Source organism: Pantherophis guttatus, chromosome 3 (assembly GCF_059756535.1).
Source record: "Pantherophis guttatus breed Tessera chromosome 3, ASM5975653v1, whole genome shotgun sequence".
Taxonomy (NCBI): Eukaryota; Metazoa; Chordata; class Lepidosauria; order Squamata; family Colubridae; genus Pantherophis; species Pantherophis guttatus.
The window spans coordinates 7,937,944-7,965,353 of record NC_142065.1 but is presented as its reverse complement, the minus strand read 5'-3'; the positions used below and the strand labels follow the sequence as shown (position 1 = coordinate 7,965,353).

Sequence of the window (27,410 nt, the reverse complement as noted above, 5' to 3'; positions counted from 1 at the left end):
TCTGTGGAGCAGAAATATGTGGTTTCTGTGTGCAATACATTAAATCTACCTACCCACCTACTTATCCATCCATTCATCCATCCAGGTAGTACTTCACTTATGACATAGTTGGGACCACAATTTCCATTGCTAAGCAATGCAATTGTTAAGTAAGTCACCCCAATTTCTCAACCTTTCTTTGTTAACCCAAAGGTGCTTTTTCAAGAGGCAACTGGACTTTATGATTTTTCTTTGAATATATCTTTCCCTTCTCATCCAAGAGGCTTCTTCAACTCTGATTGGAGGGGAGGAGGAGGTGCATTTCTATTTAATTTATAAATTCCACACCTTCCAGTCAGAGCTGAAGAAGCTTCTTGGAACCAAAAAGCCCAGTTGTTTCTTGAAAAAAAGCACCTTTGAGATAACCCATGACCTGGATGACTGAGAGTCTCCATAGACATCTCTATTTGTTAAGCAAATCCTTGCAGTTTTTAAATGAATCACTCCGCGGTTAAGCAATCTAGCTTTCCCTATGGACTTTGCTTGGCTGAGAGGCTCTGAGAGGAGGGATCACGTGATTCCGGGACGTTGCAGCCATCCTAAATAATACATGCCGGTTGCCAAGTGCCTGGATTTTAATGATGTCACTGGGAGGATATCGCACCGTGTCACTGTGTGTCTGGATAGGGGGTCTGGCCTAGTGGTCTCCCGGGTAGGAAGGGATGGAGGCTGACGTGGATCCCGAGTCCTGCCCAGAAATGAGGGGCGGAAGGATTTGTCTGCTTCCAGCCTGCGTGAAAATTCCGCGAGAGGTAGTATCTTAAGTCTCCCTCCCCGGGCGGGCTTGGGACTTCTCTCGATGGGAAAGGGACAAAGCTCTGATGCACCTCTCCTCCACCTTTGCACTTTCAGGAGGACGGACGAGCCTGGTACAGGAAGAAAGCACCGGCCGAGAGGACAGGAGCGGCCTTGTGGAGCAGCCCTGCCCACTTCAGGCGCGGCTTCCCCGGGGAGGCGGCGGAGGAAGAAAATCCCAGCCACTCTGTGGCTGCAGAAGAGCCGCCCACAAATAGGATGAGCCGCATCCAAAGAGGACCACGTGAAAAGAGTATGCCCAGAAGGAGAATCAGGGAGAAGGAGGGAACAAGCGGTGCCCCCGAGACGCTTCCGGAGCATGTAGAGTCCTTCAGCATAGACGGAAAACGCGGGAATCCCCATAGAAGAAGAACCCACCAGGGAGAAAAGAAATATGAATGCACAGAATGTGAAAAACTCTTCAAAACTAATCAACAGCTTCAAAACCATCTGAGAACCCACTCAGGAGAAAAACTATATAAATGTCTGTATTGTGGAAAGAGTTTTACTCAGGGTGGACACCTCCGTGAACATCAAAGAATTCACACAGGAGAAAAACCCTATAAATGCCTGGAGTGTGGAAAGAGCTTTATTGTGGGTGGACAACTCCGTCAACATCAAAGAATTGACACAGGAGAAAAACCGTATCAGTGCCAGGAATGTGGAAAGAGCTTCAGTGTGAGGAGAAGACTTGATAATCATCAAAGAATTCACACAGGAGAAAAACCCTACAAATGTCTGGATTGTGGAAAGAGTTTTACTCAGGATGGAAACCTCCGTCAACATCAAAGAATTCACACAGGAGAAAAACCATATAAATGCCTGGAGTGTGGAAAGAGCTTTACTCTGGGTGGACACCTCCATCGACATCAAAGAACTCACACAGAAGAAAAACCCTATAAATGCCTGGAATGTGGAAAGAGCTTTATTGTGGGTGGACAACTCCGTCAACATCAAAGAATTCACACAGGGGAAAAACCATATCAGTGCCAGGAATGTGGAAAGAGCTTCCGTTTGAGGAGAACTCTTGATAATCATCAAAGAATTCACACAGGAGAAAAACCCTACAAATGTCTGGATTGTGGAAAGAATTTTACTCAGGATGGACACCTCCGTGAACATCAAAGAATTCACACAGGAGAAAAACCATATAAATGCCTGGAGTGTGGAAAGAGCTTTACTCTGGATGGAAACCTCCGTCAACATCAAAGAATTCACACAGAAGAAAAACCCTATAAATGTCTGGATTGTGGAAAGAGTTTTATACAGGGTGGACAACTCCGTCAACATCAAAGAATTCACACAGGAGAAAAACCCTATAAATGCCTGGAGTGTGGAAAGAGCTTTACTATGGGTGGACAACTCCGTCAACATCAAAGAATTCACACAGGAGAAAAACCATATCAGTGCCAGGAATGTGGAAAGAGCTTCAATGTGAGGGGAAATCTTTATAATCATCAAAGAATTCACACAGGAGAAAAACCCTACAAATGCCTAGATTGTGGAAAGAGTTTTGCTCGGCATGGATACCTCCGTCTTCATCAAAAAATTCACACAGGCGAAAAACCATATAAATGCCTAGAGTGTGGAAAGAGCTTTACTCTGGGTGGACACCTCCGTCGACATCAAAGAATTCACATTGGAGGAAAACTATATAAATGCCTGGAGTGTGGAAAGAACTTTACTCAAGGTGGACACCTCCGTCGACATCAAAGAATTCACACAGGAGAAAAACCATATCAGTGCCAGGAATGTGGAAAGAGGTTCAGTGTGAGAGGAAATCTTGATAATCATCAAAGAATTCACACAGGAGAAAAACCATACAAATGCCTGGATTGTGGAAAAAGTTTTACTCAGAGTGGACACCTCCGTCAACATCAAAGAATTCACACAGGAGAAAAACCCTATAAATGCCTTGAGTGTGGAAAGAGCTTTACCCTGGGCAGACACCTCCATCTCCATCAAATAATTCACACTGGAGAAAAACCCCAAAAAGGCATAGAGTGTGGAAAGACATTTCTTCGGGATGAGCACCTCCGTCAACATCAAAGAATTCACATTGGAGAAAAACCATATAAATGTCTGGAGTATGGAAAGAGCTTTACTCAGGGTGTTCATCTCCGTCACCATCAAAGAATTCACACAGGAGAAAAACCATATAAATGCCTGGAGTGTGGAAAGAGCTTTACGCTTGGTGGACACCTCCATCAACATCAAAAAATTCACATTGGAGACAAACTTTAGAAATGCCTGAAATGTGGAAAGAGGTTTGCTCGGGATGGACACCTACATCAACGTCAAAGAATTGACACAGGAGAAAAACCGTATACCATATTTTTCGGAGTATAAGACAGACCTTTTTACCCCCCAAAAGGAGGTGAGAATTGGGTGCATCTTATACACCAAATGTAGCCCTGCCCACTGTTAAGGATATTGTTGTGTTACCAACCAGCAGAGTAAGTGCACAGAGAAATGGTGCTGAGAGCAGTGAATACAATACATACAAACTGGTTAACAAAGCTTTTACTTTGTAGTGAAAAAACAATTGCATAGTCTTTTAGTCAATCCAAGTCATTAGCCATTCAAATCAGTCCGAAGTTACAGATATCTTCTTACCATACAAACAGCAGTAGGTAATAAACAGCAATTCAACGCTAGTAAGAAATCACGATGATAGCAGATCCATCCACTTCTTCACACATGACGGTAACAGTTCCAACCAGCAAGTCAAGCAATTCTGACCAACAATGACTATAGCTTGGCTGTCTCCTTATATACAGTTTACACTAGTAATTATCCACTTAAGATAAGTGGAGTCAGCAGTGCAATGACTCAACAGTACAATTAGGATAATTGCAGTCAGCAGTCAGTCAGCAGTCAGTTACAATGACTCATCAGTACAATTACTCAGCATTACATCTTAAAGTTACAGAATACATTTAAAGTTATAGCACACATATATTGCCTGGACAACTTGTTAGGCTTACACCATATTCTAACAGCCCCCACCCTTTGGCCTGTGCCTCGCAGCAGTTACCTTCTTGCAAGCAAACAGCAAGAAAAAACAGCCCCTTTCAGCTTCAGCATAGGTTAATTAGCGCAAGTTGATTAGATTGGCCTCCTGACTCTCAGCTGATTTGCTCTCAGCTGTTTTGCGCAGGGCTCTGTTGCTAGCTGCAGAGAGTGCTGGAGCAGATTTTTTTTTCCCTAGCTATGCTGAAAAAACGAAATTGAAAGTAAAGCAGGCTCTTTGCTGCAACGTGACAAAATGAGGCAGAGAGAGATTTCTTTTTCTTTTTGCTCACCAAAAAAGGTAAGTGCAAACAATGGGAAATTTAGGGCAAAAGAGGAGAGTTCAAGATTTTAAAACACAAAAGAAAAAAAGCTCTATTTAACTAGGGAATTGTAATAATTGAGATACTATTAATTGTATATTGTGTTGAAAGCAGAAATGGTTAAGTTGTGGTTTGGAGGAATATATGGGGAAAATTATTTGGTTTATTATTATTGGTAAATATAATTAATTGATTTGTAAAATTGGATTGCATGGAAATAATTGGAATATTCATGTTCATATTGATTAATATACAAACAGATAGTTATAACTAATTGATTTATATAAAAATGTTGAATTTGTATTAAACAATTATAATATTAAATAATTATCCAATGTGAGGATGGATATAAAAATAGATGACAACGGGAAGGGGTATAATATAGAATAGAAGGGAAAAATTGAATTTGATTAAGATTAGAGATGAGAATGAAGGGTAATACTGGTTTTTTTTAAAAAATAGATGAGGAATAAATATGGCAAAAAGGAAACATAGAAATTGTAAATTTAATTGAAATGACTAAACACTGTTTAAATTTGTGAACCAGCCAAATACTCTGTTCAAAGAAAATACATTGTATGTTTGTATGTGTGTTTGTCTAAAAAATAAAAAAAAACTTAAAAAACAACAACCAAAAAAGGTAGGTGCGTCTTATACTCCGGTGCATCTTATACTCTGAAAAATACTGTATATTCCTGTAGTGTGGAAAGAGTTTTATTGATAGTGGAAACCTCTACCGACATCAAAGGATTAATCATGATTCACCAAGATTCAACCTCTCACAGAGAAGAAAATTTAGAAATGTACGGAGTGGGAAAAATCCTTAGAAACAAATGGAAATAACCAAAACTATGTAAGAATCTACATGGGAGAGGAACCTTATAAATGGATACAGCATGGCTAACATGTTTCAGTAATCAGCAAAATCAGTTCAGCTGCAGAGAAAGCCAGATGTATGCCACAGTATCCAAAGGTGCTTCCTCTCAGGTGTCATCTCCGTGCAAAATATAACCCCACTCTCCAACATAGTTTTGTGATCCAGCTTTAGAGACCTTCTGTCTTAGGCCCAGTACATTTCAACATCTTCATAAACAATTAGATGGGATATAAGGAGAACTCATTAGATTTGCAGATAACACCAAGCTGGCAGTAATAGCCAACACTCCAAATATAGTGCTCAGGAACCAGATGGATCTTCATAGTCTTGAATTCTGGGCTCATGTAACAAAATTAATTGTGAGAAAAGTTAAGTAAAACTTTTAAGTAAAGCAAATGTACAGGTAAGAATGGAAAGCAATGTAGGCTCAGTACAATGTACTGAGTACAATGTAAACATATAGGCTCAGGAATCAGATGGATCTTCATAGTCTTGAACTCTGGGCCCATGTAACAAAATTAAATTTAATTGTAAGAAAAGTTAAGTTTTACTAGAAAAGAAAAAGCAAATGTACAGGTAAGGAGACCAATAGAAACCATGTCTTAGTAAGTATATGCTGTATTCCATTGGAAAGGTACAATTAAGAAGAACACGTTATTAGCTTGGTTAATAAGCCACATCAAGGGAACTATGATAGAAACTAAGGCCTCCTTCAGAAACTGGATTTTGACTAGATGAGGATGAAAGAAAAGTGCTAAAGTTAAATAAGCGATGAAAAAGAAAAAAGAAATTTTAGGGTGTGCCTGTGAGCTATTTTTGAAAACGTGTGGAATGGAGGCCAAGGTGTGGAATTGAAAATAAAGTCCAACTTCTTGGTAATAACTCATAAATGAAGCCAGTCAGGACAGGATCTGTGTAAGATCTTCAAGAGTCCAAACAGAGAATTTTTTATTTATTTATTTATATGCCGCCCTTCTCCGGAGACTCAGGGCGGCTTACAATGCGTTAAGCAATAGCCTTCATGCTTTTGTATATTTTATACAAAGTCAGCTTATTGCCCCCACAAACCGGGTCCTCATTTTACCCACCTTAGAAAGGATGGAAGGCTGAGTCAACCTTGAGCCTGGTGAGAATTGAACTCACAGTAATTGCAGGCAGCTGGAAGCTAAATACTACCTTTTTAACAGTAGCATTAGTCTGCTGCACCACTCAGGCTCCTTGTTAATAATAATAATTGCTTATTATTGGAGCAAGACAAAAGAAAACAAAATCAAACCAGGTCCTGCAACCCAGAAATAAACTGGGAAAATCTCCCAAGGAAACATGATGTCTAAAAATAAAATTTAACATGGATCAAGGAAGAACTTGTGAGTAATCTGCATTCAGGGTTGGAAAGCTTTATTAAAGGCAAAGCGTTAATAGGAAGAACACTCAAGATGGCTTCTTAAAAGGTTCACTTACCTTTGAGAGCTGATCAGCACTGGAAATCCTCAACTTAAATCTAGGGCAGGTGAAAAAGTTAGCCTACCACATTTTTTACTTTTCCACATCACTTTGAGCATGCTTGTATTTTGCAATGACAGCTGGTTTGGTGAAGGAGAGTAATACTTTCCAAATAATACAGAAAGAGCTAACTGAATTTTTATGGAGGAAGCCATAGCCAGGAAAAAGGAGGCAGGAGAAATATATGGACCAAAATGTGTTTCAGAAAGAAAACAGCTTTATTAGTAATTTCCTGGAGCAAAATTAGAAACAAATACACTCCCCCACCCCACCCCCAAAAAATTGAGGTGAATCTGCTGGATCCAGAGCCATCTGTGGACTGCAGTGGTGCATGACCAGTTGTGTATTGCATGAACACAATGCAAACCCGGCCTTTTTTGAGGAGCAACTTGACAGAGGAATTTAAAAGGCGGTCCAGCGTTTGAGGAAGAATTAAACATACCGAGCCAGTGTATGTCTGCTGTGAAAAAATTAAATTCCCTGCTTGAGATGATCCAAAAATAATCTGAAAATAAGTCTGCATTAGGGGCATGGGTTTTTTCTCCCTCTAGAATAGTGTCTACTTTTTCAAGTCCCATATTTCAAAAACTAGAGTGGAAAATGGAAAGCATATAAAAAAGTAAGGAGAAAATAAGTGTGGTGGGTTGATAACCATCTGTCTACACAGTATTTTTCAAACTCAGCAACTCTTAAAATGTTTGGACTTCAATTCCCAGAATTTTCCAACCAGCATGACTCGCTGGGGAATTTTGAGAATTGAAGTCCACACATCTTAAGAGTTCCTGAGTTTGAAAGACGGCAGGAATTTTTTTACCACAGAAAAAGGGAAAAATAGGAAGATGCGTGAAGGGTTATAAAAGTATCCCCCAAATTCCACATTTAAACTGCTAGTTTAGAAGAAAAGGATATTTTAAATGGAATCTCTGCAAGATTGTTACTGTCAATCAAAAACCCTATGTGGATTGTAGACAATTTAGCTGAGGAGTCTTTGGAATTTGAAGATTTAGCTACAGACAATTGATCTCTACCTATAGATGGTTTTTATGTGAATTCTCTTTCAATAATCCTAAATATCTGGTAACAGAAAAGAATTTTTTGCAGGTTCTTGGGCTTCCTTAAACTCTGGAAAATATTATAGGGAAAATTTGTTTTGGAAAGAACAAGTGTAATATTCACATTCAAGGTTGTAAGCACCAACTGCCTGTGGAGATTTCCTTATCCCAAGAGCCAAAGGTAACCTCTATCTAAAATATATTATACCGGCCACTGTGAAGTTCAACAGAATACATGTGGTCCTCACTTAATGATGCTAACTAGGAACAGAAACTCCATTGTTAAGCAACTCACATTTATTTATTTATTTATTTATTTATTTATTTATTTATTAAATTTGTATGCCGCCCTATCTCCAAGGACTCAGGGTGGCTCACAACAACAATCAACCAAGCAAGTGTTAAAATCAATAAATATACACAAAAATATGAAAAGTTTAAAAATTTGTTTTTAAGTTTTAAGTTTCAAAAGTTTAAGAAGTTGATTCCAAAGGGTGGGGGGACTCACAGAGAAAGCTGTACCCCTGGGGGTCGCCAGCCGACATTGTCCAGCCGACGGCACTCTGAGTAGCCCTCTGTGAGAGCGCACTGGGCGATGGGCAGTTGACACTGGTTGCAGGTGGTCCGACAAATAGCCTGGGCCTAAGCCATGAAGGGCTTTATAGGTTAACACCAGTACCTTGAATCTCACCCGGAGGGCAACCGGCAACCAATGCAAGCCGCGCAGGAGAGGTGTAATATGGAAGTATCGGGTCCCTCCCACAACAACCTGCGCTGCCACATTCTGTACCAGCTGAAGCCTCCAGGTGGTCTTCACGTGCAGCCCCAGGTAGATAGCACTGCAGTAGTCGATCTGGAAGGTGACTAGCGCATGAGTGACTATGGGTAGGGCATTTCGGTCCAAGTATGGGCGCAACTGGCGAACCTGGGCAAATGCCCCCCTGGTCACGGCCGTGATATGATCCTCCAAACTCAGCTGTGAATCCAAGAGGATGCCCAAGTTGCACGCCCTGTCTACGGGGGGCAACACCTCGCCCCCAATAGACAGCATTGGAACGTCTCACTCGGCCCGAGATGCCGGTATCCACAGCCACTCAGTCTTCGCCGGGTTGAGCCGAAGCCTGTTACTCCCCATCCAGATCCGTACTGCTTCCAGGCACCGGGACATCACATTGAGGGCATCACTGGGCTGGTTTGGGGTGGATATAAAAAGCTGGGTATCATCAGCGTACTGATGATACCCCACCGCAAAACCACAGATGATCTCTCCCAGCGGCTTCATGTAAATGTTGAACAGAAGGGGCGAGAGGACCGACCCCTGGGGCACCCCACAAGTGTGGGGCCTCATGGCCGACCTCTGCCCCCCTGCCAACACCACTTGCATACGACCCGAAAAGTAGAAGGCGAACCACCGTAAAATGAGCCTTGATAGCACAGTGGTCTAAGCACCCTGTTATTAACACAGCTGCCTGCAATTACTGCTGGTTCCAATCTCTCCAAGGCTCAAGGTTGACTCAGCCTTCCATCCTTTCTAAGGTAGGTAAACTGAGGACACAGTTTGTGGGGGCAATAAGCTGACTTTGTATAAAATATACAAAAGTATGAAGGCTATTGCTTAACGCATTGTAAGCCGCCCTGAGTCTCCGGAGAAGGGCGGCATATAAATCAAATTAAAAAAAAAATGGTGTCACCCACTCCCAATCCCTCGAGGCGTCACAGCATGATACCATGGTCGATGGTATCAAAAGCCACCGAGAGATCTAATAGCACCAGGACCAAGGAATGACCCCTGTCCCAAGCCCTCCAGAGAACATCCACCAGCGCAACCAATGCCGTCTCCGTGCTGTAACCGGGCCTGAAACCCGATTGGCACGGGTCTAGGTAATCTGCTTCATCCAGGGCCACTGGAAACTGACGTGCCACCATGCTCTCAACAAACTTCGCCAAAAAGCAAAGGTTGGAGACCGGACGAAAGTTGCCCAGAATGGTTGGATCCAAGGCAGGTTTCTTAAGGAGGGGCCTAACCACCGCCTCCTTCAAGGCAGCAGGAAAACTCCCTCCATCCAAGGATGCCGTTATCACTGCCTGGATCCAGCTGCGTGTCACCTCCCGAGCTGCATAAACCAGCCAGGAGGGACACGGGTCCAGTATGCAAGTGCACTCAGCTTCCTCATGATCCTGTCCACTTCCTCCGGGGTAACAGGGTCAAACTCTTCCCAGATAACAAGAACCGCCACCTCCCCACCGTCGGATCTTGCCCAGTCAGAGTCCAAGCTGTCCCGAATCTGAGTGATCTTGCATCTTGCATCCCAGCAAGGTGGGGTGGCATTCTGGGAGCTGGGAGATAAGTACGTGATCAGCAGGCCCAACTGACCCTGTGGACCCCATCTCATGAGGAGGGTTTCGCATCCGTCTATCTGCGGAACAGTGACCTCCCGCAGACTAATGGCTTCCCTTATAACAACCGCCACCCCGTCTCCCCTTCCCTGGGCCCTCTCTTGGTGCAGCACCCGGAAACCTGGTGGGCAAAGTTCAGTCAGAGAGACACCTCCCTCTGAGCCCAACCAGGTTTCCGTAATGCAAGCCAGCTCTGCGTTTTCCTCCTCAATCAAATCCCAAATGAGGGGAGCTTTGTGTACCACAGACCTGGCATTAAAATAGACCAACTGGAGCCCAATGTCCCCGTCTCTCAAACCCCCAGGAAGTCGGATGGAAGCAAGAGGGTCGGAGCATGCCACCACTCGAAGACAGCAGGGGTGAGCTCCCGAGTTTTGATACGGCCCTCCGTACATCCACCTACTTTTCATAAATTGAAAACCATGTGACTATGCCACTTAGGGTTGCCTATTATGGCAGTCCCCGTTCCGGTTGTGAGGACTGCATGGTTATTAACAAAGGACTTTATGTGACCATAACTTCCAATTTCCTGCTGGGTTCCCCATTGGCTTTGCAAAAAAAAAATCCCAGGACAATGGAATGCTGCAATGGTCAGAACTGTGAGCCAGTTGCTGAATGCCTGAAACACAAATGTGACTATGTCAGACTTTCTGCTGGCTTCCCCATTGATTTTGCGTTTGAAGGCAACAAGCTGAAAATTATGATCACATGACTACTTGAAACGGACAGCCAGAAGTGTGGAGTGATCAATGAGCTTCGGAAGCACAATTAGGTGGCTGCAGAGGTATTGCGATGGCCACAACTTGGCGGATCTATCGTAAATACCATTCCTTCAGTACCATTGTCACTGAAGTAGTAGTCATGAAGCAAGGACTTCCTGTATAGCACCAAAGACTTTCATACCCGGGATGGGGGTGGAATTCACAGTCTTTTACTTTCTAACCTGGTGCCTTAACCACTATGGACCAAAATCCCTGCTTTTTGGCAACAATACAGAGTTTGGAGAACTGTATCCTCTACTACTACTATTACTACAATAATTGTTCATACTATTACGATATTTTTTCAACTTCGTCTTTTAAACTGGAATTGCTAGGAGACCCAATTTTTACATCAGTAATAGATGTAGCAAAGAACTAAATGATGAATAAATGGCATAATTACCCTTTGCAGCAAAAAGAATGAGAGAAAAGGAGGGAAAGGGAGGAGAGAAAACTTTTGACAGTTTGACACTTTAAATGCTAGACCTGAAGCTTTGATGGCCTCTTTAGCCGTAGATCAAGTATGATATGGGTAGTCCTTGAGTTACAACAATTCTTTTAGTGACCATTTGAAGTTACAAGGACACTGAAAAAAGGGACTTGTGTCTGTTTTTCACAGTTATGGCCATTGCAGCATCCCCCTGGATGCTTGGCAATTTATTTATTTATTTATTATATTTATATTATATTTATTATATTTTTATAATTGAATCATATTTATCACAGTTGCAATGTCCTGGGGTCATGTGATCCCCTTTTGCGACCTTCTGACAAGCAAAGTCAGTGGGGAAGCCAGATTCACTTAACAACCATGTTATTAACTGCAATGATTCACTTAACAACAATGGCAGGAAATGTCATAAAATGGGGCAAAGCTCACTTAAAAACCGTCTTGTTTAGCAACAGAATTTTTGTGGTTGTAGGTTGTAAGTTGTATTTAAAGACAAACTTCAGACTGAAGGAAATAAAATTTAAAAAGTTGTTGCAAACATTCACTAGCACAGGTTGAAGCAAGATAAGAAGAAAACAGCAGATTTCACACACGTAGTGGTCAAAAAAGTCAACATGGCAATCCCAACAGCGTAACAAAGGTGGAGCAGAAATACGTGGTTTCTATGTGCAATACATTAAATCTGTATATCTAATCTATCTATCTATCCAGATAGTCCTTGACTTATCACACAGTTGGGACCCGAGTTTCCATTGCTAAGCAATGCAGTTGTTAAGTGAGTCACCCCAATTTCTCAACCTTTCTTTGTTGCTTTTTTTTCAAGAGGCAACTGGACTTTTATGTTTTTTCTTTGATGATATTTCCCCTCTCATCCAAGAAGCTTCTTCAGCTCTGACTGGATGGTGGGGAACGGAATTATTCAGTCAGAGCTGAAGAAGCTTGGAAGAGAAGCGAAACGTCTTCAAAGAAAAACCAGAAAGATCAGTTACCTCTTGAGAAAAAAAAAGCACCTTTGGGACAACCATGGCCGGGATGACTGAAAAGTCTCCGATTGTTAAGCAAATCGTTGCAGTTTTTAAATGAATCGCTCCACGGAGTTCAGGAAATCCAGCTTTCCCTTGGCTGAGGGGCTCCGAGAGCTCTGAGAGGAGGTGATCACGTGACTCGGGGACGTTACGGCCATCTTAAATAATACACGCCGGCTGCCAAGCGCCCGGATTTTAATGACGTCACTGGGAGGCTATCGCAAGGCGTAAGTGCGAGGACTGGCCTGAGGGACACCCGGTGCAGGTACGGCGCAGGGGACGCTTTAAGACTACCAGGCAGAGAAGGAAGATGACGGGGAGCCCGAGGCCCGGCCAGAAAAGCGGGGCGGAAGGATTTCCCTTCAGCCTTTTCTTAAGCTCAGCACAGACCGAGAAAAAGGACAGGCGGGAGAAGAAAAAACACCGCTCCCCATTTTCCTGCTGAGTCTTCAGCGTTGCAATCCTGGGATACGCTGAAGGCTTTTGGGCGGGGAGGGGGGAGGCGACGACACGGAGGGTCTGGCTGCCTTCGTGGACGCCCGGTGCAGGTAGCGCGCACAGGACGCTTTAAGAGGCGTCTCCAATCTTGGCAACTTTAAGACTTGCGGACTTCAACTCCCAGAATTCCTCACTCAGAAGCAAAGCGGGCTGAGGAATTCTGGGAGTTGAAGTCCACAAGTCTTAAAGTTGCCAAGGTTGGGAAAGCCTTCTTGAGGGGTTTATATAGCTATGATGCTCTCTCTCTTCCTTCAATTACATCTTACCTCAGCCTGACCAATCTTGCCTGCTACTTAAGGAAAAGGCCCCTAAGCAGCGTAATATTATACATCTTGTTCACCCAAAGGTCATTCCTATACTGCCAGTAGGACTTACATCTTATTAAAATGTATGTTCCTCTTTTTTGAAGGTATGCCCTTTAGAGATATTCTGACTCCAACAAAGGGTAAATCCGAAGAATCTGGGGGTGAAATCTTTGTAGGTAATGGCAGTAAAGAAGTCAATGATGAATAAATGGCATTATAATGACCTTTTGCAGCAAAAGGAATGAGAGAAAAGGAGGGAAAGGGAGGCGAGGGCCCTTTTGACATTTTGACACTTAAAATCCTGAAATTGAGACTTTTGATGGCCACCCTCTTCAACCATAGAGCAAGTATGATACGGGTACTCCTTGAGTTTCAAAAATTCATTTAGTGACCATTTGAAGTTACAAGGGCACTGAAAAAAGGGACTTGTGTCTGTTTTTCACAGTTATGGCCATGGCAGTATCTCCGTTGTCATGTGATCGAAATTCAGATGCTGGGCAATTGAATCATATTTATGACAGTTGCAATGTCCTGGACTGATGTGATCCCCTCCATCTGTGGAGCAGAAATATGTGGTTTCTGTGTGCAATACATTAAATCTACCTACCCATCTACCTACCCACCCATCCATCCATCCAGATAGTCTTTCACTTATGACACAATTTCCATTGCTAAGCAATGCAGTTGTTAAGTAAGTCACCCCAATTTCTCAACCTTTCTTTGTTAACCCAAAGGTGCTTTTTCAAGAGGCAACTGGACTTTATGATTTTTCTTTGAATATATCTTTCCCTTCTCATCCAAGAAGCTTCTTCAACTCTGACTGGATGGGAAGGAGGAGGTGAATTTCTATTTAATTTATAAATTCCACACCTTCCAGTCAGAGTTGAAGAAGCTCTGGTTCTTGGAACCAAAAGCTCTGGTTCTTGGAACCAAAAAGCCCAGTTGTTTCTTGAAAAAAAGCACCTTTGAGATAACCCATGACCTGGATGACTGAGAGTCTCCATAGACATCTCTATTTGTTAAGCAAATCCTTGCAGTTTTTAAATGAATCACTCCGCGGTTAAGCGAATCTAGCTGTCCCTATGGACTTTGCTTTGCTGAGAGGCTCTGAGAGGAGGGATCACGTGATTCGGGGACGTTGCAGCCATCCTAAATAATACATGCCGGTTGCCAAGTGCCCGGATTTTAATCACGTCACTGGGAGGATATCACACCGTGTCACTGTGCGCCTGGATGAGGGGTCTGGCCTGGTGATCTCCCAGGTAGGAAGGGATGGAGGCTGACGTGGAACCCGAGTCCTACCCTGAAATGAGGGGCGGAAGGATTTGCCTGCTTCCAGCCTGCGTAAAAATTCCGTGAGAGGTAGTATCTTAAGTCTCCCTCCCCGGGCGGGCTTGGGGCTTCTCTCAGTGGGAAAGGGAAAAAGCTCTGACACACCTCTCCTCCGCCTTTGCCCTTTCAGGAGGACGGACGAGCCCGGTACAGGAAGAAAGCACCGGCCGAGAGGACAGGAGTGGCCTCGTGGAGCAGCCCTGCCCACTTCAGGCACGGCTTCCCCAGGAAGGCAGCGGAGGAAGAAAATCCCAGCCACTCTGCGGCTGCAGAAGAGCCGCCCAGAAATAGGGTGAGCCAGAGCCAAAGAGGACCACGTGAAATGGGGATGCCCAGAAGGAGAATCGGGGAGAAGGAGGAAACAAGCGGCACCCCCGAGACGCTTCCGGAACACATAGAGTCCTTCAGCAAAGACGGAAAACGCGGGAATCCCCATAGAAGAAGAACCCACCAGGGAGAAAAGAAATACGAATGCACAGAATGTGAAAAACTCTTCAAAACTAATCAGCAGCTTCAAAACCATCTGAGAACCCACTCAGGAGAAAAACCATATAAATGCCTGGATTGTGGAAAGAGTTTTACCCAGGGTGGACACCTACGTGAACATCAAAGAATTCACACAGGAGAAAAACCCTATAAATGCCTGGACTGTGGTAAGAGCTTTATTGTGGGTGGACAACTCCGTCAACATCAAAGAATTCACACAGGGGAAAAACCATATCAGTGCCAGGAATGTGGAAAGAGCTTCAGTGTGAGGAGAAGACTTGATATTCATCAAAGAATTCACACAGGAGAAAAACCCTACAAATGTCTGGATTGTGGAAAGAGTTTTACTCAGGATGGACACCTCCGTGAACATCAAAGAATTCACACAGGAGAAAAACCATATAAATGCCTGGAGTGTGGAAAGAGCTTTACTCTGGGTGGACACCTTCGTCGACATCAAAGAACTCACACAGAAGAAAAACCCTATAAATGCCTGGAGTGTGGAAAGAGCTTTACTGTGGGTGGAGAACTCCGTCAACATCAAAGAATTCACACAGGAGAAAAACCATATCAGTGCCAGGAATGTGGAAAGAGCTTCAGTGTGAGGGGAAATCTTTATAATCATAAAAGAATTCACACAGGAGAAAAACCCTACAAATGCCTAGATTGTGGAAAGAGTTTTGCTCGGGATGGATACCTCCGTCTTCATCAAAAAATTCACACAGGCGAAAAACCATATAAATGCCTAGAGTGTGGAAAGAGCTTTACTCTGGGTGGACACCTCCGTCGACATCAAAGAATTCACATTGGAGGAAAACCATATAAATGCCTGGAGTGTGGAAAGAGCTTTACTCTAGGTGGACAACTCCGTCAACATCAAAGAATTCACACAGGAGAAAAACCATATCAATGCCAGGAATGTGGAAAGAGGTTCAGTGTGAGAGGAAATCTTGATAATCACCAAAGAATTCACACAGGAGAAAAACCCTACAAATGCCTGGATTGTGGAAAGAGTTTTACTCAGGGTGGACATCTCCGTGAACATCAAAGAATTCACACAGGAGAAAAACCATATAAATGCCTGGAGTGTGGAAAGAGCTTTAATCTGGTTGGACACCTCCGTCGACATCAAAAAATTCACATTGGAGGAAAACCATATAAATGCCTGGAGTGTGGAAAGAGCTTTACTCTGGGTGGACAACTCCGTCAACATCAAAGAGTTCACATTGGAGGAAAACCATATAAATGCTTGGAGTGTGGAAAGAGCTTTACGTTGGGTGGACAACTCCGTCAACATCAAAGAATTCACACAGGAGAAAAACCCCATAAATGCCTTGAGTGTGGAAAGAGCTTTACCCTGGGCAGACACCTCCATCTCCATCAAATAATTCACACTGGAGAAAAACCCTACAAATGCCTGGATTGTGGAAAGAGTTTTACCCAGAGTGGACACCTCCGTCAACATCAAACGATTCACATTGGAGAAAAACCCTACAAATGTGTAGAGTGTGGAAAGACATTTGTTCGGGATGAGCACCTCCGTCAACATCAAAGAATTCACATTGGAGAAAAACCCTATAAATGTCTGGAGTGTGGAAAGAGCTTTACTCAGGGTGTTAATCTCCGTCAACATCAAAGAATTCACACAGGAGAAAAACCATATAAATGTATGGAGTGTGGAAAGAGCTTTACTCAGGGTGTTCATCTCCGTCAACATCAAAGAATTCACACAGGAGAAAAACCATACAAATGCCTGGAGTGTGGAAAGAGCTTTAATCAGGGTGTTCATCTCCGTCACCATCAAAGAATTCACACAGGAGAAAAACCATATAAATGCCTGGAGTGTGGAAAGAGTTTTACTCAGGGTGGACACCTCCGTGAACATCAAAGAATTCACACAGGAGAAAAACCATATAAATGCCTGGAGTGTGGAAAGAGCTTTACTCTTGGTGGACACCTCCGTCAACATCAAAAAATTCACATTGGAGACAAACTTTAGAAATGCCTGAAATGTGGAAAGAGGTTTGCTCGGGATGGACACCTACATCAACGTCAAAGAATTGACAGAGGAGAAAAACCATATACGATATTTTTCGGAGTATAAGACAGACCTTTTTACCCCCCAAAAGGAGGTGAAAATTTGGGTGCATCTTATACGCCAAATGTAGCCCTGCCCACTCAGTGGCCCCTGTTAAGGATATTGTTGTGTTACCAACCAGCAGAGTAAGTGCACAGAGAAACGGTACTGAGAGCAATGAATACAATACATACAAACTGGTTTAACAAAGCTTTTACTTTGTAGTGAAAAAACAATTGCATAGTCTTTTAGTCAATCCAAGTCTTGAGCCATTCAAATTAGTCCGAAGTTACAGATATCTTCTTACCATACAAACAGCAGTAGGTAATAAACAGCAATTCAACGCTGGTAAGAAATCACGATGATAGCAGATCCATCCACTTCTTCACACACGACGGTAACAGTTCCAACCAGCAAGTCAAGCAATTCTGACCAACAATGACTATAGCTTGGCTGTCTCCTTATATACAGTTTACACTAGTAATTATCCACTTAAGATAAGTGGAGTCAGCAGTGCAATGACTCAACAGTACAATTAGGATAATTGCAGTCAGCAGTCAGTCAGCAGTCAGTTACAATGACTCATCAGTACAATTACTCAGCATTACATCTTAAAGTTACAGAATACATTTAAAGTTATAGCACACATATATTGCCTGGACAACTTGTTAGGCTTACACCATATTCTAACAGCCCCCACCCTTTGGCCTGTGCCTCTCAGCAGTTACTTTCTTGCAAGCAAACAGCAAGAAAAAACAGCCCCTTCCAGCTTCAGCATAGGTTAATTAGCACAAGTTGATTAGATTGGCCTCCCGACTCTCAGCTGATTTGCTCTCAGCTGTTTTCCACAGGGCTCTGTTGCTAGCTACAGAGAGTGCTGGAGCAGATTTTTTTCCCCCTAGCTATGCTGAAAAAACGAAACTGAAAGTAAAGCAGGCTCTTTGCTGCAACGTGACAAAATGAGGCAGAGAGAGATTTCTTTTTCTTTTTGCTCACCAAAAAAGGTAGGTGCAAACAATGGGAAATTTAGGGCAAAAGAGGAGAGTTCAAGATTTTAAAACACAAAAGAAAAAAAGCTCTATTTAATTAGGGAATTGTAATAATTGAGATACTATTAATTGTATATTGTGTTGAAAGCAGAAATGGTTAACTTGTAGTTTGGAGGAATATATGGGGAAAATTATTTGGTTTATTATTATTGGTAAATATAATTAATTGATTTATAAGAAATTGGATTGCATGGAAATAATTGGAATATTCATGTTCATATTGATTAATATACAAACAGATAGTTATAACTAATTGATTTATATAAAAATGTTGAATTTGTATTAAACAATTGTAATATTAAATAATTATCCAATGTGAGGATGAATATAAAAATAGATGACAATGGAAAGGGGTATAATATAGAATAGAAGGGAAAAATTGAATTTGATAAAGATTAGAGATGAGAATGAAGGGTAACATTGGTTTTTTAAAAAAAAATAGATGAGGAATAAATATGGCAAAAAAGAAACATAGAAATTGTAAATTTAATTGAAATGACTAAACACTGTTTAAATTTGTGAACCAGACAAATACTCTGTTCAAAGAAAATACATTGTATGTTTGTATGTGTGTTTGTCTAAAAAATAAAAAAAAAACTTAAAAAAAACAACAACAACCAAAAAAGGTAGGTGCGTCTTATACTCCGAAAAATACTGTAAATTCCTGTAGTGTGGAAAGAGCTTTATTGATAGTGGAAACCTCTACCGACATCAAAGGATTAATCATGATTCACCAAGATTCAACCTCTCACAGAGAAGAAAATTTAGAAATGTACGGAGTGGGAAAAATTCTTAAGAACAAATGGAAATAGCCAAAATTATGTAAGAATCTACATGGGAGAGGAACCTTATAAATGGATACAGCATGGCTAACATGTTTCAGTAATCAGCAAAATCAGTTCAGCTGCAGAGAAAGCCAGATGTATGCCACAGTATCCAAAGGTGCTTCCTCTCAGGTGTCGTCTCCGTGCAAAATATAACCCCACTCTCCAACATAGTTTTGTGATCCAGCTTTAGAGACCTTCTGTCTTAGGCCCAGTACATTTCAACATCTTCATAAACAATTAGATGGGCTATAAGGAGAACTCATTAGATTTGCAGATGACACCAAACTGGCAGCAATAGCCAACACTCCAAATATAGTGCTCAGAAACCAGATGGATCTTCATAGTTTTGAATTCTGGGCTCATGTAACAAAATTAAATTTAATTGTGAGAAAAGTTAAGTTTTACCTAGACAAGAAAAAGCAAATGTACAGGTAAGGAGACCAATAGAAAGCATGTCTTAGTAAGTATATGCTGTATTCCATTAGAAAGGTACAATTAAGAAGAACATGTTATTAGCTTGGTTAATAAGCCACATCAAGGGAACTATGATAGAAACTAAGGCCTCCTTCAGAAACGATTTTGACTAAATGAGGATGAAAGAAAAGTGCTAAAGTTAAATAAGCGAAAAAGAAAAAAGAAACTTTAGGGTGTGCCTGTGAGCTATTTTTGAAAACGTGTGGAATGGAGGCCAAGGGGTGGAATTGAAAATAAAGTCCAACTTCTTGTTAATAACTCATAAATGAAGCCAGTCAGGACAGGATCTGTGTAAGATCTTCAAGAGTCCAAACAGAGAACTTTTTATTTATTTATTTATATGCCGCCCTTCTCCGGAGACTCAGGGCGGCTTACAATGCATTAAGCAATAGCCTTCATGCTTTTGTATATTTTATACAAAGTCAGCTTATTGCCCCCACAAACCGGGTCCTCATTTTACCCACCTTAGAAAGGATGGAAGGCTGAGTCAACCTTGAGCCTGGTCAGAATTGAACTCACAGTAATTGCAGGCAGCTGGAAGCTAAATACTATCTTTTTAACAGTAGCATTAGTCTGCTGTGCCACTCAGGCTCCTTGCTAATAATAATAATTGCTTATTATTGGAGCAAGACAAAAGAAAACAAAATCAAACCAGGTCCTGCAACCCAGAAATAAACTGGGAAAATCACCCAAGGAAACATGATGTCTAAAAATAAAATTTAACATGGATCAAGGAAGAATTTATGAGTAATCTGCATTCAGGGTTGGAAAGCTTTATTAAAGGCAAAGTGTTAATAGGAAGAACACTCAAGATGGCTTCTTAAAAGGTTCACTTATCTTTGATAAGTACTGGAAATCCTCAATTTAAATCTAGGGCAGGTGAAAAAGTTAGCCTACCACATTTTTTACTTTTCCACATCACTTTGAGCATGCTTGTATTTTGCAATGAGAGCTGGTTTGGTGAAGGAGAGTAATACTTTCCAAATAATACAGAAAGAGAGAACTGAATTTTTATGGAGGAAGCTATAGCCAGGAAAAAGGAAGCAGGAGAAATATATGGACCAAAATGTGTTTCAGAAAGAAAACAACAGCTTTATTAGTAATTTCCTGGAGCAAAATTAGAAACGAATATACTCCCCCACCCCCCCAAAAAAATTGAGGTGAATCTGCTGGATCCAGAGCCATCTGTGGACTGCGGTGGTGCATGACCAGTTGTGTATTGCATGAACACAATGCAAACCCGGCCTTTGTTGAGCAACTTGACAAAGGAATTAAAAAGGCTGTCCAGCATTTGAGAAAGAATTAAACATACCGAGCCAGTGTATATGTGCTGAGAAAAAATTAAATTCCCTGCTTGAGATGATCCGAAAATAATCTGAAAATAAGTCTGCATTAGGGGCATGGGTTTTTTCTCCCTCTAGAATAGTGTCTACTTTTTCAAGTCCCATATTTCAAAAACTAGAGTGGAAAATGGAAAGCATATAAAAGAGTAAGGAGAAAATGATACGTGTGGTGGGTTGATAAACAGCTGTCTACAGAGTATTTTTCAAACTCAGCAACTCTTAAGATGCTTGGACTTCAATTCCCAGAATTTCCCAACCAGCATGACTCGCTGGGGAATTTTGAGAATTGAAGTCTACACATCTTAAGAGTTGCTGAGTTTGGAAGACACTGCTCTAATAGCAGGAATTTTTTTACCACAGAAAAAGGGAAAAATAGGAAGATGCGTGAAGGGTTATAAAATTATCCCCAAAAATCCACATTTAAACTGCTAGTTTAGGAGAAAAGGATATTTTAAATGGAACCTCTGCAAGATAGTACTGTCGATCAAAAACCCTATGTTTAGAAGGCAGGGCGGAGGATTTCGGACAATACCTGTATGACAAAATTGCTCAGATCCGGCGGGATTTGGACTCTGACTGGGTAGATCAGGGCAGGGTGACGAGGAACAGTCTTGAGAATGTTATCTGGGAGGAGTTTGATGCTGTGACTCCCGATGATGTGGACAGGATTTTGGGGAAACTTAGTGCGGCCACATGTTTATTGGACCCGTGTCCCTCCTGGTTGGTACTGGCTTCCCGGGAGGTTACACGAGGCTGGCTCCAGGGCGTCATTAATGCTTCGTTGAGTGAGGGTCACTTCCCCGCTGCCCTGAAAGAGGCGGTGGTGAGGCCTCTCCTTAAGAAGCCGTCCCTGGATCCGGCAATATTGGCTAACTATCGTCCTGTCTCCAACCTTCGCTTCATTGCGAAGGTTGTTGAGAGTGTGGTCGCGCAACAGTTTCCGCAATTCCTGGAGGAAACATCCTATCTAGATCCGTTCCAGTCGGGTTTCAGGTCTGGGCACAGCACGGAAACAGCATTGGTCACGTTGGTGAATGATCTCTGGAGGGATCGGGACAGGGGTTGTTCCTCTGTTCTGGTCCTATTAGATCTCTCAGCGGCTTTTGATACCATCGACCATGGTATCATGCTGCACCGGATGGAAGAGTTGGGGGTGGGAGGCACTGTGTTGCGGTGGTTCTCCTCCTTTCTCTCCGACCGGTCGCAGTTTGTGTTGGCAGGGGGGCAGAGGTCGACCTCAAGGCCTCTCATCTGTGGAGTGCCGCAGGGATCGGTCCTCTCGCCCCTTCTGTTCAACATTTATGTGAAGCCGCTGGGTGAGATCATCCGTGGCTTTGGGGTGAGATACCATCAGTACGCTGATGACACCCAGCTGTACATCTCCACCCCAGGCCACCCCAACGATGCCTTTGAAGTGATGTCCCAGTGCCTGGAGGCTGTACGGATCTGGATGGGGAGGAACAGGCTCAAGCTCAAACCTTCCAAGACTGAGTGGCTGTGGTTCCCGGCATCCCGATATAGTCAGTTGACTCCATCACTGACTCTTGGGGGCGAGTCTTTGGTCCCCACTGAAAGGGCTCGCAATCTGGGAGTCCTCCTGGATAGGCAACTGTCTTTGGAGGAACATCTGACGACTGTTACCAGGGGGGCCTTTTATCAGGTTCGCCTGATTCGCCAGTTGCGGCCCTTTCTCGATCAGGATTCCTTGTGCACAGTCACTCATGCCCTCGTCACCTCTCGCCTTGACTACTGCAATGCTCTCTACATGGGGCTCCCCTTGAAGAGCACCCGGAGGCTCCAGCTGGTCCAGAATGCAGCAGTGCGGGTAGTGATGGGAGCAACATGGCGCTTCCATGTAACACTGCTCCTGCGCGAGCTGCACTGGCTCCCGGTGGTCTTCCAGGTGCGCTTCAAGGTGTTGGTTATCACCTTTAAAGCGCTCCATGGCATATGGCCTAGTTATCTGCGAGACCGCCGGCTTCTACCGACGACCTCCCATCGACCCGTACGCACCCACAGAGGGCCTCCTCAGGGTGCCATCAGCCAAACAATGTAGGCTGGTGACCCCCAGGGGGAGGGCCTTCTCAGTGGGAGCTCCCACCCTCTGGAATCAGTTGCCCCTGGAGATAAGGAGAATCCATGACCTCAATGTCTCCGTCGTTCCCTTAAAACCCATCTTTTCCAGCAAGCCGGGTTGGCTTAAGAAGAAATTTTTAAATTCTTTTAATCAGTCTGTGATTCTTAACTTTTGGGCCAAAATTTATATATATTTTAAAATGTTTTTAATATTTGTATTCTATGTTTTTTATTTTGGCTGTACACCGCCCTGAGTCCTCAGGGAGAAGGGCGGTATATAAATTGGAAATTAAATTAAATTAAATTAAATTAAATTAAATTAAATTAAATTAAATTAAATTATGTGGATTGTAGACAATTTAGCTGAGGAGTCTTTGGAATTTGAAGATTTAGCTACAGACAATTGATCTCTACCTATAGATGGTTTTTCTGTGAATTCTCTTTTTCAATAATCCTAAATATCTGGTAATAGAAAAGAATTTTTTGCAGGTTCTTGGGCTTCCTTAAACTTTGGAAAATATTATAGGGAAAATTTGTTTTGGATAGAACAAGTGTAATGTTCACATTCAAGGTTGTTAGCACCAATTGTCTGTGGAGATTTCCTTATCCCAAGAGCCAAAGGTAACCTCTGTCTAAAATATATTATACCGGCCACTGTGAAGTACAACAGAATACATGTGGTCCCCACTTAATGATGCTAACTAGAAACAGAAACTCCATTGTTAAGCAACTGACTCATAAATTGAAAATCATGTGAGTATGCCATTTAGGATTGCCTATTATGGCAGTCCCAGTTCTGGTTGTTAAGTGAGAACTGTGTGGTTATTAACAAAGGACCTTATGTGACCATAACTTCCAATTTCCTGCTGGGTTCCCCATTGGCAAAAAAAAAAAAATCCCAGGACAATGGGATGCTGCAATGGTCAGAACTGTGAGCCGGTTGCTGAATGCCTGAAACACAAATGTGACACTGTCGGACTTCCTGCTGGCTTCCCCATTGATTTTGCTTGTTTGAAGTTAACAAGCTGAAAATTATGATCACATGATTACTTGAAATTGACAGTTGGAAGGGTGGAGCGATCACTGAGCTTCCGAAGCACAATTATGTGGCTGCAGAGGTATTGCAATGGCCACAACTTTGCGGATCAGTCGTAAATACCGTTGTCACTAAAGGAGTGGTCATGAAGCAAGGACTACCTGTATATACTACTATTACTATACTTTTAATAATATACTATTACTACCTTTTACACTGGAATTGCTAGGAGACCCAATTTTTATATCAGTAGTAGATGTAGTAAAGAACTAAATGATGAATAAATGGCATAATTACCCTTTGCAGCAAAAAGAATGAGAGAAAAGGAGGGAAAGGGAGGAGAGGAAACTTTTGACAGTGTGACCCTTAAAATGCTAGATCTGAAGCTTTGATGGCTGCTTTAGCCATAGAGCAAGTATGATACGGGTTGAGTTACAAAAATTCATTTAGTGACCATTTGAAGTTACAAGGGCACTGAAAAAAGGGACTTGTGTCCGTTTTTCACAGTTATGGCCATTGCAGCATCCCCCTGGACACTTGGCAATTGAATCATATTTATGACAGTTGCAATGTCCTGGGTCATGTGATCTCCTTTTGCGACCTTCTGACAAGCAAAGTCAATGGGGAAGCCATATTCACTTAACTGTGTCAATGGAGTGGTCAAAAAAGTCAAGATGTTGATCCCAACAGTGTAACAAAGATCGACCTGTGGAGCAGAAATATGTGGTTTCTGTGTGCAATACATTAAATCTATCTAATCTATCTACCTATCTATCCAGATAGTCCTTGACTTATGACACAGTTGGTACTTGAGTTTCCATTGCTAAGCAATGCAGTTGTTAAGTGAGTCACCTCAATTTCTTAACCTTTCTTTGTTAACCCAAAGGTGCTTTCTTTGAAGAGGCAACTGTACTTTATGTTTCTTCTTTCAAGACATTTCCCTTCTCATCCAAGAAGCTTTTTCAGCTCTGACTGGATGGTGGGGAACGGAATTCTTCAGTCAGAGCTGAAGAAGCTTCTTGGATGAAAAGCAAAATGTCTTTAAAGAAAAACCAGAAAGACCAGTTGCCTCTTGGGGGGGAAAAAAGCACCTTTGGGACAACCATGGCTGGGATGACTGAGAAGTCTCTATTTGTTTAGGAAATCCTTGCAGTTTTTAAATGAGTCGCACCACAGGGTTCAGCGAATCCAGCTTTCCCTTATGGACTTTGCCTGGCTGAGGGGCTCTGATAGAGAGGGTTGGGGGGGGGGAGCACGTGACTCGGGGCGTTGCAGCCATCTTAAATAATACAGGCCGGTTGTCAAGCGGCCGGATTTTAATGACGTCACTGGGAGGATATCCCGACGCGTAAGTGCGAGGACTGGCCTGACGGACACCCGGTACAGGTAGGGCGCAGGGGACGCTTTAAGACTACCAGGCAGAGAAGGCGGGAGGGAGGCTGACGGGGAGCCCGAGGCCCCGCCTGAAAGATTTTCCCGCCTCCAGCCTGCCTGAGAGGCCCGTGAGAGGAGGAGGCTTCGGCCTTCCTCCCTGGGCGGGCTTGGGACTCCTCGCGGGGGAGAAAAGAATGAAGCCCTGACGCGCCTCTCCTCGTCCTTCGCCCCTTCAGGAGGACCGACGAGCCCGGCTGAGGAAGAAAGCGCCGCCGAGAGGAGAGGAGCGGTCTTGCCCACCTTTACATCAATAGTAGATGTGGGTAATGAGATAAACAGGGAAAGCCTTCTTGAGGGGTTTATATAGCTATGATGCTCTCTCTCTTCCGTCAATTACATCTTACCTCAGCCTGACCAATCTTGCCTGCTACTTAAGGAAAAGGCCCCTAAGCAGCGTAATATTATACATCTTGTTCACCCAAAAGTCATTCCTATACTGCCAGTAGGACTTACATCTTATTAAAATGTATGTTCCTCTTTTTTTGAAGGTATGCTCTTTAGAGATGTTCTGATTCCAACAAAGGATAAATCAGAAGAATCTGGGGGCAAAATCTTTGTAGGTAATGGCAATAAAGAACTAAATAATGAATAAATGGCATTATAATGACCTTTTGCAGCAAAAGGAATGAGAGAAAAGGAGAGTAAGGGAGGAGAAGACCCTTTTGACACTTAAAATCCTGAATTTGAAGCTTTGATGGCCACCCTCTTCAGCCATAGAGCAAGAATAATAGTCCTTGAGTTACAAAAATTCATTTAGTGACCATTTGAAGTTACAAGGGCACTGAAAAAAGGGACTTGTGTCCGTTTTTCACAGTTATGGCCATTGCAGCATCCGCCTGGACGCTCGGCAATAGAATCATATTTAGGACAGTTGCAATGTCCTGGACTCACATGATCCCCTCCATCTGTGGAGCAGAAATATGTGGTTTCTGTGTGCAATACATTAAATCTACTTACTTACCTACCTATCTATCTATCGAGGTAATCCTTGACTTGTGACACAGTTGGGACCAGAATCTCCATTGCTAAGCAATGCAGTTGTTAAGTAAGTCACCGCAATTTCTCAACCTTTTTTTTTTTTATTGAAAATTTTCAAATACAAATTTTTCCCCCCCTCCCCCCTAACCCTCCCTCCCCCTCCTTTCCCCCTGTGGCTTCTTCAAAATAAAACCCAAATTCATAACAGATTATATAATACTTTACCATCCCCTTACTCCATCCCCCATATGCTGACCCTTTCTTTCTAATAATATTATTATATCCCCCTTATACTATACATTTCAAAATAACATTCTACTATAACATTATATAATAACTCCTAATTTAGCATAATAATATTATTATATCTCCCAGTTTAGCAATTTCTGCTCATAATCTACCCTTTTTCTGCCCCCCATACATATATCTCTTAAATCAAATCTTTTATGTATATTAATATAACATTTCAAAGCAACCTTCCACTATAAAACTATATAATAATTCCTAATTTAACATTGATTCAACTCATAGTCTGTAGTTGTTAAGTAAGTCACCCCAATTTCTCAACCTTTCTTTGTTAACCCAAAGATGCTTTTTCAAGAGGCAACTGGATTTTATGTTTTTTCTTTGAATATATCTTTCCCTTCTCATCCAAGAAGCTTCTTCAGCTCTGACTGGATGGGGAGGAGGAGGTTAATGAAAGGATTTATAAATTCCACACCTTCCAGTCAGAGCTGAAGAAGCTCCTGGAACCAGAAAGCCCAGTTGCTTCTTGAAAAAAAGCACCTGTGAGACAACCATGATCTGGATGACTGAGAGTCTCTGTAGACGTATCTATTTGTTAAGCAAATCCTTGCAGTTTTTAAATGAATCACTCCGCGGTTAAGCGAATCTAGCTTTCCCTATGGCCTTTGCTTGGCTGAGAGGCTCTGAGAGGAGGGATCACGTGATTCGGGGACCTTACAGCCATCCTAAATAATACATGCCGGTTGCCAAGCCCCCAGATTTTAATGATGTGACTGGGGGGATATCGCACCACGTAAGTTCGCGTCTGGACAGACAGTCTGACCTGGCGGACTCCCGGGCAGGGAGGGAGGGAGGCTGACATGGAATCCAAGTCCTGTCCTCAAATGCGGAGCAGAAGGATTTGCCTGCCTCGAGCCTGTGTGAAAGTTTCATGAGAGGTGGTGGCTTAGGTCTCCCTCCCCGGGCGGGCTTGGGACTTCTCTCGGTGGGAAAGGGACAAAGCCCTGACACGCC

General features: G+C 42.7%; 1 protein-coding gene across 1 annotated transcript; it reads left to right on the top strand.

The window, feature by feature from the left end:
• Nucleotides 1–587: 587 nt before the first annotated feature.
• Nucleotides 588–17,112, top strand: LOC148114483 (uncharacterized). The gene is given in 3 exon segments (XM_087888871.1): nucleotides 588–791; nucleotides 892–3,165; nucleotides 14,501–17,112. Coding segments are annotated over 3 exon segments (4,824 nt in total). The 5' UTR covers nucleotides 588–701; the 3' UTR covers nucleotides 16,961–17,112.
• Nucleotides 17,113–27,410: the final 10,298 nt, after the last annotated feature.